The sequence below is a fragment of the Rhamphochromis sp. 'chilingali' genome, assembly GCF_963969265.1.
Source record: "Rhamphochromis sp. 'chilingali' genome assembly, chromosome: 5".
NCBI classification, from domain to species: Eukaryota; Metazoa; Chordata; class Actinopteri; order Cichliformes; family Cichlidae; genus Rhamphochromis; species Rhamphochromis sp. 'chilingali'.
The window spans coordinates 33,695,649-33,708,254 of record NC_137932.1 but is presented as its reverse complement, the minus strand read 5'-3'; the positions used below and the strand labels follow the sequence as shown (position 1 = coordinate 33,708,254).

Sequence of the window (12,606 nt, the reverse complement as noted above, 5' to 3'; positions counted from 1 at the left end):
ATCTCTTCAAAGCTAAAATTTAAACCACTAGATAAGAAGTTACTCATAACCATCTCACATACGTAACATTATCTACAGCTACTTTCAGTAGCATTGATCGGTTGGAGACTCTTTCTCTTCAATTGATCTTTCTGAGTTGACTTCAGTAGTTCTTCCTCCAAACCATCAACATGTCTTTTAGACCCTATTCCTACAAGACTGCTCTGAGAAGTTCTACCATTAATTAATGCTTCAATGTATCGGCTATGTACCACAGGCCTTCAAGCTGGCAGTTAAATTAGTAGTTAAATTCTTACATGAAAAGCCATCACTTGACCCAGCTTTCTTAGTTAATTATAAGCTATAATATTTTATTAGAGCGATTACAGCATGCCGTAGGTGTTAAAGGTACTGCAGTGCGGTGGTTTGAATCATACCTATCTAACAGAATCCAGTTTGTTGTTGTAAATGTAAACTTAGGTTAAATATGGAATTCCACAGGATTCTGTGCGAGGAACAATTCCTTTTACATTACAACACATAGTGAGGTTTCACTCACTATGTGTTTATGCACCTCTCTGCATATAATCATTAGTAATTATTAATCTCTTAATCACTGGGTCTCTTCCACAGTGTGTCTTTATCCTATCTTCCGCTTATTGAGCCTGGTTCTGCCAGAAGTTTCTTCTTGTTGAAAGTGAGCTTTGCCTTCCCACTCTCACCAAGCACTTGCTCATGCGGGGTTTAAGTGGAGAAAGTGGCGACAATGTCGTAAGAGAGAATCCTGTACTGCTAGGACAGAAAGAAAGGAAAAAGCAAAACTGGAGAAACTTAAAAACACGGTGTCCAAAGTCTGAGGAGGAAACCAGAAAAGGGGCAGCTGTCTAACATATAAAGTGTAAAACCAAAACTAAAACTACAGATTCTGACACTGTTTTAGCAAAAACAATAATTTTACTTGAGGGCAATCCCCCTCACTCATATTTTGAACAGTCAGCAGGAGCTAACTAGCTAGTATGCTGCTTTCAGTCTTGTGTTCTCCCTACCACCCAGTCAGGTTAGGGTTGTGCATGTCATTCAGTTGCTTACCCAAAGGTGATTTTGTCCAGCTGCTGGATAGATTCCACATTGACTCTGACTATATGGCAGTCCTTCTACTCTAACAGGAACCTGCAGCAGGTCTAGTACTGCTTTATGTGCTACTACAAAGTTGTGCAGAACAAGAATTCAATGCATACATTTTCCATCTGCCTTCCAAGACGGTGGAAGTGAAGTTTACCTACATGATCAGAGGCTCAGACTGAGAGAAAAACATCATGGAAGCAGATTAAGTTGAAGACATGACAGCATGAAATGTCTCAATATCTCACAGTCGTGTAAAAAAACAAAACAATTGATCATGTGTTAGTGTAACCCATCCCCCTAAAGAATTCCCGGAATCAGACTTTGGACCATGTTTAACTAAATCCCTTCAACGAAATCCAGACAAATGATAATCGTCTAGTCAGGCTGCATTTTGCTTTGTTTCCAGGATTTCTCTCCAACTTCCAAACTATTTGTGGAAAAATATTTCTTCATAAAAACATTTGAGGCACACAAACAGAAAACAAAACAGAATTTTTTGTGGCTTTTTCCACAATTCAAAATGATCACCAGTGTGAGCAATAAAGTACAAATGGACAGCATCATTGGTGTTCAGTAAATAGATTCTACCTAAATCTGTTAATTAGTGCGAACTTTCTGTGGTGAATGTGTGCAGAAAACACCAGCGATTAGAGAAAAGGCTGCAAAAGCACACAAAGCACCAACGGAAATACAAAAATCATACAAAACACAACAGAAATATTTTGGGGAGAAACTAATGTGATGGAACAACTGTGGAAGTAACAGAAACCAAAACACACCAAGGATTGCACTGAAACACGCTTCAGAGGCATCGTCTGTGTTACGAAGGAGAAAAGGAATCAAGATAATGTGAGTTTTAATCACACAATTCGGCAGAAGACTGTAGATAAATGTTTGCTATAGACCATTTATTGTTAGTGTGTTTCTTCAGGAGCTGTTTCTCCCTGTTTGTCTCCACCTTTTACACCATGGACAGAAAAACTTGCATGTGAACATGGCAAAAAAACCCATTCATGGGGTCTGTGTGGACACAGTGGAGGATTATAAATACCTTGGTCTGAACACTGACAATAAACTGGACAAAACACAGAAGGCCTAAAAAACCCCAAACGATTTATTTTTCCTGAGAAGTTCTTTAATATCTCAATGTTTTATGATTCTGTGGTGTGCTGGCACAGCAGACTGAGAATAACATACAGCAACAAACTCAAGAAACGGATCTGCGAAGCCAGAAACGTAACCATCACACACTTACCCTGCATCATGTAAACCAGACTTCCTGTGAGCAGAGCCACACAGTTGGTAGGCTGATGGTTGTGTAGGTACTGAAACCCCCACCCTCGGACGTAGGACTTCTCATACATCAGGCGTGATGCGTTGCCGATCACCTGCAGGAAACGTTCCTGCTGGCCCTTGTTCAAGTACTCATACAGGAAGTCGTAGGCAGTGGCAAATCCAACTAAAGAGTGTGCAAGAGGAACTTCATCCCAGGGAGCGTCTTTAACAAGCCTGCAATACATAGATCAGACAAACAGAAGGGAAAGCATCAGCAAGTGGAAAGAAATTGCAAGTATGAAATTTTCACTCTTTTCAACGAAATCCTGGCAAATGGCTTCTAATGAACGAGAAAGCCTTCCTTTGCAAAGGCTTTTAATTAACATAGCAGCTGTAAAAGGGCTGGTCTCTTTGAAAGCAAAATAAAGACGCTAAATAGGATTTATCAGCAAAATTACAAGTGTACCAACAAAACAAGACATTAGAAATGCAGCGTGGGTAGATTCTCTCCAGGTTGGATCTAAGACTGCTGACGTGTGAACTGCAAAGTGTTACTTTTGAGAAAAAAAGTGAAAGCAACCATTCTGTTCAGGTTAATTAAAGGGAACTGAACTACAGATGTGTGGACTGCATTTTAACAGCCAATAATTGACATCATGGATTGTGCTGAGATCTACACAAAGGCTGTCTTAAGATCTAAACCGGACTAGAGTCCTGTTATCACCTCCAGTCTAGCTGCAAGGATAAATCACTAAACACTAAAGCAACAACAACAACAAATAATAGAAATCTGTTCATCTCAACTGAAAAAACCTCCTGTGTAAATTTGAATTGTGGTAACTAAGAATCAGTTTGCACCTCTGTTGTAGAGAGTGGGTCAAAAGAGGACAGTAGGCAGCATTCCACTTCAGTGCGACACAAAGTAAGCACAGGGTGTAGCATCCTAAATACTGTCATTTTGGGTAATTTGACTAACCATCAAGCCTAGTTTGTTGACTTTCACTGTAGTTGTACTACCTTTCACAGAAATTTATAATGCTGCTATAATTTCATTTTTCAAGCTTTGGCATCTGCAGTCTACAAAAACATCCAGTACTAGTTGGAGCAACGTCAGCAACCAGGCTACAAAGAGTCCAATCTGCTGCAAGTGCACGCCATGAAAGCATACTTTTCTTTGCATTGACTGAAAATGGCACATGAGTAGTGGGGTATCCCCTGTCCTGCAGCCCGTTGTGCATTAGACAATTTCACTACTATCGTAACACACTATATTGCTATACTGAATTGAGGTTTTCCAATCACTTCCATGGACAAAAGTGTATAAAATCACTGGGAATTCCAGTGTGGTACAGTGATAAAATGCCACCTGTGCAACAAGTCCAGTTGTGAAATCTCCTCACTATTAAATATTCCACAGTCAACTGTTGGTGGCGTCATAACAAAGTGAAAGCGACTGATTTTATGTGGTAGGCCACATAAAATCAGTCAGCAGCTGCTGAGGTGCATAGTGCTCTTAATGCTTCAGCATAAGAGTACCAACTTTGGGGAAACAGTTTGGGGATGGCCACTTCCTGTTCCAACATCACTGTGCACCAAAGTAAAGTCCATACATACATGAATGAGTGAGTTTGGTGTGGAAAACTTGACTGGCCTGCACAGAGTCCTCACCTCAACCCTGACAGAACACCACTGGGATCAACTAGAGCAGAGACTTCGATCCAGGCCTTCACATTACCGGTAGTCTCTAACCTCAGAAATGCACTTGTGCAAAAATGATCAAAAATTCCCATTAAAACTTCTAAACTTTGTGGTTATGTATGTATAGGTAGCTCTGCTTTGTGGTCTATGGACACACACTATTGAGCCTTCGCAGAAACCCCCAGCTGCCCCAATTACACACTTGATAAAATGCATTAATGGTATTCTTCCTTCAGCTGGATCCTTAAATTTATATTCATTCATTTGAAAATCAGAGCTTTTTTTATTTTTGAAATCTGGCCAAAGGACAAAAAAGAAAAGAGAATAAAAGTTACTGCAAACTTAGAGTTGGACTTGATATTAAATTATGCCAAAACACACTAGTTTTGATTTTATATATTTCTCTTGTTTGCTTTTTATTCCACTATTTTTATTTTATTCCGGCACACATGTACAATGACAATAAAAAAAAAACACACACACACACGCACCAGAGAGGCAGGCACCATTCTGCCACAAAGTAGAAGCTCTTCATTGGAACATGGTTGTTGCAGGCGTAATTGAAGGTCATGAATACCACAGCTGACTGATTCCTGGAGCCACTCTGCAGAGGCCCCGAGAGGTTCAGTGACCACAATAAAAGTGCGGCCAAGTAGAAAACTCACAGTGTGCTCTTAAGACGTGAAAACACATGCTCAGTGGCTTTTCTTTTCTGCACTGTGGCACACATCCTAATGTTGTGAAAAATGCCCTGTAAATTGCACTAATGCCAATCTGGAAAATCCCCCTGGCCCTGTTCAGTGGTTGGAGGGAACATGGCAACCGTGCAGTGGAATGAGAAGGATTAAACTGTCCCTTTAAAGAAGAATTCACCTGAGATTCTCTTTCTGTTCTTGTAAAACTGAGCACCGATGAAACAACAGGAATGCTTTATAACACACAAACTGACAAGTTTAGATAAGGGAGAAACATAATTCTGCTGTGAGTGACACAACAGATAATGATGTTCCACCACTGGGAACATGTACTGCCAAGAATCTTGAGCAGCGTTTGTATAGTAGCGCGATGAAGACAGTTAATTATCACATTTATCAATTTTGACATCTTTAATATTGAATGCTGATTTCAATAAATGAAAAAGAAAGACAAATTAGGCTTAGAAATATGGACTTATTCTCCACATCTGAAGTCCTTTGGGGAGGAAATGATGCAGGGAAGAAAATCATGGGTGGTGCACAAAACCTGCTTTGAAATTTCTAAGAAACTGGAGCAGTCAAAAAACACTCGTCGGTCACTAGGACTTGCAATATTGCTATAGCTTGTTTTGTATTTGTATAATATTAATTTGGAAAACTTTTTATTGCAAATGTATTGTTTGTGAAGTGAACCAGGTGTAAAACATCTATGGTGTCTGTTTCCATCCTAATGATGATCCAGAGAGGGCATTTTAACTGGCACGGTGACACAGTACGATAACATAAAAATCTAAAGACCACCAGTAGAGGAGACTTTGATTTAACTGTGCTCTTTTGCTAACTTTTGCGTGTTCACACCGAACGCGATGGACGCGAATAAAACGCCCCAAACGCCCCTAATTTGACGCGTGTACATTCGCGTCTCAACGCGTGTCCAAGAAAAATCCATCGCGCGTCAAAATATGATATTTTGACGCGCGTGAACCGGAAATGTGGGAGGAATGTGGGAGGGAGTTGTGCCAGACCGGTATCTTTGCAAGATGGCAGCTATCGAGCTAGCGCTTGAAGAGAGAGTCTCCCTTCTCTATGTACTGTGGAGAGCAGAGCAGCAGCGTAAAAGACGTCCTCGCCGTACCTGGGTCCATCAGGTCCTCCAGAGGCATGAGCAGTTTGGTGAGTTTCACCACTTGCTCCAGGAGCTGCGCCTGGATGACGGCCGATTCCAGCGCTATCACCGTCATTCACTCGGCCAGTTTGAGGACCTGCTTTCCCTCGTAGGTCCCAGCATCGCCCGCCTAGACACCAACTACAGGCGCTCAATCCCACCTGCAGAGCGCCTGTCCGTCTGCCTGAGGTTAGTAAAACTATTTAATACGGTAGTCCTTTATTGATACCTGTGCTAATATGCTAATCCATCCAGTTATACACTGCTAACATGGATGTGCTATGCTAACAGTGAATGCTGTCGGTGTTTACTGAAAGCAAACTGTGGTACAGAGACGACTCTTTATAATATTTCTAGTGATACTCAGAAGCTCTCATCAAGTCCCGATTTAATTCGATTTATGCTGTTATCAGTGTTTGCATGATAGCATGGCTGTGGTGTCACATCAATGTATGCGCTCGGTGTTTGCTGATATCAAACTGTAGCATTAGGACCACTGAGTTAACCTTGTAGTGATACTCACTCCTTTTTATTTAGACCTGGTTTAATTCTGGGATAGTTGAATATTTGTATATAATCCCTGCAGCTGTCAGACTCTATAGCAGGGGTCACAGCCTTTATTAAAACAGAGTTAGATAAAACTGTGAACAGTTTGGTTCATCTCTAGTTACATGGTTCTATCTTGATAAGCTGTCTTATCATAGATTAATTTTTCAAAAATATTAATGATTTAAGCAAGGAAAGGGCTACATGTCAACATACAACTCTTTATTTCTATTAATGTCTTACTTCATTCCTACCTGATTGACATGTTTAGGAATTATGAGTGATTGGCTCACTGTAGTTGTGAAAGTTGCTACCAATCAAATTATGATATGTTAAAGTTAAAACAAAACACAACTGTTTTAGATATTATCTAATATACATTTTGTAATTATCCTTATAATTACAAAATGTTTTATGTAAGATTTAAGTTTTGTGATTTATATCTGACATCACAAAAGTATTTTGGAATTTGAATAATGTATTTTGTAACTGCAGTACACATAATACTGATTTTGAACAATTTTGTCCAGGTTCCTTGTCACCGGGGACTCCTTCAGGACCATCGCGTTCAGTTTCAGAGTCGGTGTGTCCACGGTGAGCCAGATCACCCCCCAGGCAGCGACGTCCATCTGGGACTGTCTAGTGGACGACTTCATGGCTGTGCCTTCACCTGGAGACTGGCGGTCCATCACAGAGGGATTCCAGGAGCGCTGGAACTTTCCTCTGTGCTGTGAAGCTCTGGATGGGAAGCACATCCAGACAAAGGCACCCCATATATCATATAGGAGACACACACATTGATATACACTAAATATTCATTTCATTTCTTTTTTGTGGTGCCCAAATTGATGCACCTGCTTGATTTTGTTTAAACAATTATTGCACACTTTCTGTAAATCCAGTAAACTTCTTTTCACTTCTCAAATATCACTGTGTGTGTCTCCTGTATGATATTTAACTGACATTTTTTATTGTAACAACCAACGATTTATACAGGAAAATAATGTCTATTAACAAGGTTGCCCAAACTTCTGCATCCCACTGTATCAGTATATTTTGTCATTAGTATAATATGAAATAAATTCTACATGTGTCAAGTTGTGTGCCAACATTTGCTATGTAGTAGAACTGAGACATTAGTCATTATAAAAATTTATTTGAAATAATATTAAAAGTCTCAAACAGAAAAACATTAAACATAAATATATAAAATATAAGAATTTACAGAGAGACAGGAATAAAAAGGACCAGCTGCTCTCCAGAGCAGGAACAAGGCTGAGGAGGAAATGCTCCATTGGAGACTGGTGTGGCCTCTTCAGGGACTCCAGGATGGCCAGCTCCACCGCCGATGGACCGTCCTGGGACCCGTCCCTCATCTGCCTCGGAGCCGTCCTCCTCTGTGGGCCTGTAAAACAGCACAAAACACAAAGAAATGAGAAGGCTGCTACTAGATTTTAATTTCAACATTGAAAAAAAAAAAAAACAATAACAGGATATAATCAGATTGGTTGTAGATATTTAGTAAAGGTGATCACAAGGGAATCCCACCGACTAAAAAGGTATCAGTGCTTGCTGTACATATCTGTGGGTGCAGCAGGAGGAGCTCAGGGACTGGGGATGCTCTGCTGCAGAATCAGTTGGTTCTATCAATACAGTATTAAATGTTAACAGGTTGGATATAATAATCGTAGAGTAGACAGTGGTCCCTCATTTATTGCAGGGGTTCTCAGAATAACTAGCCCCTGGTCACAGTTCTCACAATTGATTCTCAAAGTGCAAACCTTTGTAGATTGCAAAACGTAAAAGTATTATTATGCCGCGGTTTGTCTTCATCTGCCCACCACTTTCGTGCGCCTTTTTCCCTCACGGTGCAGGTGTCTATTTCCGAATGAGGCTCATAGTTATGGGTGTTTTTGTGCTGTTTTTTCTATTGGACGCGATGGTTATCAAAACCAAACGTGATAAATTTGGCAAGCGCAGGAGATTTGTCAATCAGGCTGCAGAATGCAATGCTGTACTGTGCAATAAAAAATCAGCGAAAAAGCAAAGCAGTGACGGATGAACAGCGGGACCACTGTGTGCTGTTTATTAATAAACAATAAAATATATTCCTAAATGATAACATGCATAAAAGCAGAACGGTATTTGTACGTCAGTGGGAAAATAGCGGTGGCTTGCTAGCTTTTGTGCGGCTTCCCCGGGTCAGTGAAAACTTTCAAAAGAGAAATGAATGAACTTACCAGGTTGCCCGATCTCTTCACATATCTTCCTCCAAGCTCGGTCCTTTTTATTCCTGTCTCGGTACTGAAAGCAGCTGGTGTCGTACAGCTCCGAGTTGTTTGCTACCGCATTGATTAGCCTTCCCCTCCATTGAAGTATGAAAGGCTTTGGCTGGATCTGCCCCTTTGACCTAGGTAACAGCCACGTCACCAGGCTCCTGATTGGTTGTCGCGGCGCGATTTGACGCTGGAGTTCAGATTTTTCCAACTCGAGCGGTAGACGCGAAACGCGCGTATGCACAAAATGCAACACAAAAACTCACGCGCGTGGTTTTATTCGCGAGTCAAACGCGCCAGACGCGCTACACTGACGCGCGTTTCACGCGTTTTCGCGTTTTCGCGACGCAAATCTGCTTCCGAATTTTCGCGGGACCCGCAATCGCGCGTCATCGCGCCTTTCCATTGACTTTACATGTAAACCTGACGCTCTATTCGCGTCCATCGCGTTCGGTGTGAACACACCGTAAGTCCTGCTAAACCTTTTTGGCTAATTAGAATACATTAGAATAAATTAAAAACCCTAGAAAAAAAAGTACATGGTTCTATTCCATTCACCCTATATTTACTGAGGACTATCTCACAAGTATCGACAAAGTGATCTGCAGCAACATTACAAACAATTTAATTGGCTCTGAAAAACGAGTCTAAGTCTTCTTTTTCCCCAGCTTCTTTGGTTTACCGAAATACATAACTTGACACGCCCCAACCACTGGTAAAAAAAAAGGAAACTCAAACTATACACAAGAATTTCCCAACATTCCTGCAGGACCTGCTGATTTAAATCTTGCTTATTAACACTGTTTACACCATTAATAGTCAAAAACTGCAGAGGTTGAGCAAACTGTTTGAAAATGTAAGAGAAGCAAGCACTGAGATGGTGATGATTAACAAATATTATACAGGTAGAGAGCCTGACTCCTGCAAGATTGTGAAGCCACTATTTCCATATATGAAAGTATTTAAGCACCACTTCTGATTGGTTTTAGTCTTTCAAACAGAATGTGTGTAGAATTGGAAGCGGTGAATGACTTTAATCCACTTTTCAGCCTTTTTGCATTTGCCAGCCAGAACTGATGGCCATTGAACTCAATCGAATTGTTAGGGAAATAAGGAAGCACGGCTACTGGCATGAAGTTCAGTCATGGCTGACTGTGAAAAGCCTGAGGATTGTCCAGGCATTGGCTGAATGGATGAATTCAGCTGACTTGCTAATGTTTTTCTCACAGTAGGAAATGTGGCGAGGTGGAAAATAAAAACATAGACATGCATGTGTTTATATCATTTCGATTTTAGACTGACACATTTCCGAGTGGCTAGTCTAAATTTACCCCTGAGAATTTTGGTTGCCAATAAGTCTTGACTGTTATAATTAAACTTGAAAGAGGTTTTGGAGCTAAAGAAATATAGCTTTGTACAACGACTTTGGGACTAAGCAGAACATTAGTTTAGATCACTTTGTTTTCACATTTTAAATTAAGTTCAATTTAGTTAAAATTTGTTTATATAGCGCTAAATCACAACAGCAACCACCTCGAGCTTGAGCCGGATAATACTGTAAATTAGAAAGCAGACACAGAAGAAACTCCAACAATCATGCGACCCTCTCTGAGCAAGTACTTGGTGACAGTGAGAAGGAAGGAAGCCTCTGACAGATCAAGGCTCAGGTAGAGGCAGCCATCTGCCACAACAGGTTTAGGGTGAGTGACAGGACATTTAAAAAAAAAAACCACACACTTTCTGTTGAATCATAATACGAATGAATAAAAAATAAATGCTATGACCCAGTCACATAGTTTATCAGTAGCAGGAAGGCAGTGGAGTGTCCAAAGAAGATGCTGACTGCAGTAAACAGTTAAGTTTGCTAAGAAAACCATTTAAAGCCTAAATTCAGATGACTGGATTTTAGAGGTTTTGAGTACTTTTTCCATTTAGCTGTGTTATCATTCTTAAAAACTGTTTGTGACCAAATAGTTTCTGTTTGTTTTCTTCCTGAATTAAATTAACACAGATACACTGCTGTGGAAAAGTATTTCCCCTCTCCTAGTTTCTCATTTTTTGCAATTTGCCACACTCGTTTAGTTGTCTTTGTTGATGATCTTAGAGTAAATATGAAATGTTGTTTTTTATTTATTAAGGGAAAAATGCTATTCAACTCTACCTGGATACCTCTACCTGAAAAACTGACAGTAATATGTATATTTAATTATTAGTTTGGGGAAGTATGGATGAATTTGGCTTTGTTCACCCTCAAACAAAATGCTCCTGCAACAAACAGAATGTAACTCTGTGAAAAGCACTGAATTGATACTTAGAGAAACTTCAAAGCCTGAAGAACGTAGCAACCTATCGTCACCTAAGATAATATATGCTGTGTTCAGAGTTGATATAAACAGCTCATTGCTGTGGTTTCCTTTGCACATCCAAAATAGTCATCATCATACATTCTTACCTAATTTGACATCAAAGTGCTGATATGCAGCAAAGCTAAAATCCCTCTGCCATGTTCAAACCAACGATAATAATGAGCCCTATGGCACTGATTGTGTATACTCTGCAGCTCTGTTCAGCCACTCAAACACTGAGGTTGCATATGTCATAACCACACAATCATAAGTTCCATACAAAGGTGGCAAATGTCGTGTCAAAACTCCCTGAGAATTACTTAGCCTTGTGTAAACTGAAGCAAACATATGATGGAAACATATTCTCTAGGATGAAGTGTACATCATACTAAAGCAAGAGCTCCCACAGCTGGATTACCAAGTTGAAAACATGGGAAATACAAGAAAGATTGGTTAGGGAAATGACTGTAGCTTAGCCTGATGATATGCAATACAGAGGAGAACTAACCACAATTAGAGGCAGTCCCTGTCAGGTCACCTGGACCCTGAGCTTCAGTCACAACCCAGGCCTGAACTATTCAGCCCACATCTGAATATTTCATTTCCTCTCACTTGGGGTGAGGGTGGGGGTTGTTTGGGCAAACAGCTGCTAAACATATTTCCTGGACTACAGACTTATCGGCCCACAATGCATCTTTACCACGAGTCTTCCCACAGAGAAGGACCGGAACACTCCAGAGAGGGGACTGACTAAAAAGCCACTGACAGCAGTGGTTTAGCATTAAAGCTGCATTGATGAAGATGTAGGGGTGGGGCAGAGATATCGAGTAACATCTGTAAACTGTAAACAAAAAGTTTCAGTCACAGTCACAGTCACAAGTAAAAAACAACAGAAAATATACCAACTAGGCTGGGCTGCCATCCTCTCCATGTAGTCCTTGACCAGATCGAGGGCCCCGGCCCTGTGTGGGTACAGCAGGCAGAACATGGACAGGACGCCCAGGTTGTTTCCATAAACCTCATTCCAGCGGGCGCTGAACTCGGCCGGGCTCCAGGGGGGCAGGTACTCCTCGGGGTGCTCTAGCATGGTCTCCCCAGCCTCACGGATTCGTCTCGCCATCTCTTGGTGAGTCCCTGCAGCTGCGTACTGCAGCTGTTCCACATCCCCACGGCTGAAGTACAGCATGGGATGACCATTGTAGTTGCCCCCCATGAAGGGGATTCCTCCGCTGGGGTCCACCTCGGCTACAGCTGCCAGAGAGAGCAGGGGCCACAGAAGACTTATGAAGAAGACAGTGGGCGCCCCGCGGGTGTAGGTTCTCATCCTCTCATCGGAGACTGGGCTGTGGCATTGCCGAAGGAGCTCAGCTGAGAAGGGGAAGGGGGAGAAAGATTTGAGAAAGCCGGCCCATATTCTGCAGAGTTTTTTTTCTCGCAAAAGCCCTGCATTCCTTGAATAATTAGATACAGCTGTAGGCCTGATGATCCGGCCTTTCCATACT

At 41.3% G+C, this 12,606-nt stretch overlaps 2 protein-coding genes across 3 annotated transcripts in view; one reads left to right on the top strand and one right to left on the bottom strand.

Annotated features, from left to right (window-relative positions):
• dse (dermatan sulfate epimerase) overlaps positions 1–12,606 on the bottom strand; it is a 29,824-nt gene that overhangs the window by 13,085 nt on the left and 4,133 nt on the right. Inside the window, exons 2-3 of one of the 2 annotated variants that reach the window (XM_080882271.1) lie at positions 12,007–12,472; positions 2,360–2,613 (exon numbers count right to left, since the gene is read on the bottom strand). In XM_080882271.1, the coding sequence (XP_080738397.1) occupies positions 2,360–2,613; positions 12,007–12,428 (676 nt within the window). In that variant the 5' untranslated portion in view covers positions 12,429–12,472. Of the gene's footprint in view, positions 1–2,359; positions 2,614–12,006; positions 12,473–12,606 lie in introns of those variants that run through there. The other variant, XM_080882272.1, reaches the window with a different exon arrangement.
• On the top strand, positions 5,627–7,592 carry LOC308397722 (uncharacterized protein). The gene is made up of 2 exons (XM_080883800.1): positions 5,627–6,126; positions 7,014–7,592. Exons 1-2 carry the CDS (start codon positions 5,774–5,776, stop codon positions 7,282–7,284), a joined length of 624 nt encoding a protein of 207 aa, XP_080739926.1. The 5' UTR covers positions 5,627–5,773; the 3' UTR covers positions 7,285–7,592.

Excerpts from the sequence above, each read along its gene's own strand:
- LOC308397722 (XM_080883800.1), top strand. The coding sequence starts at position 5,774 with ATGTGGGAGGGAGTTGTGCCAGACCGGTATCTTTGCAAGATGGCAGCT. Across the intron at positions 6,127-7,013 it reads CGCCTGTCCGTCTGCCTGAG|GTTCCTTGTCACCGGGGACT; the intron begins GTTAGTAAAACT and ends AATTTTGTCCAG.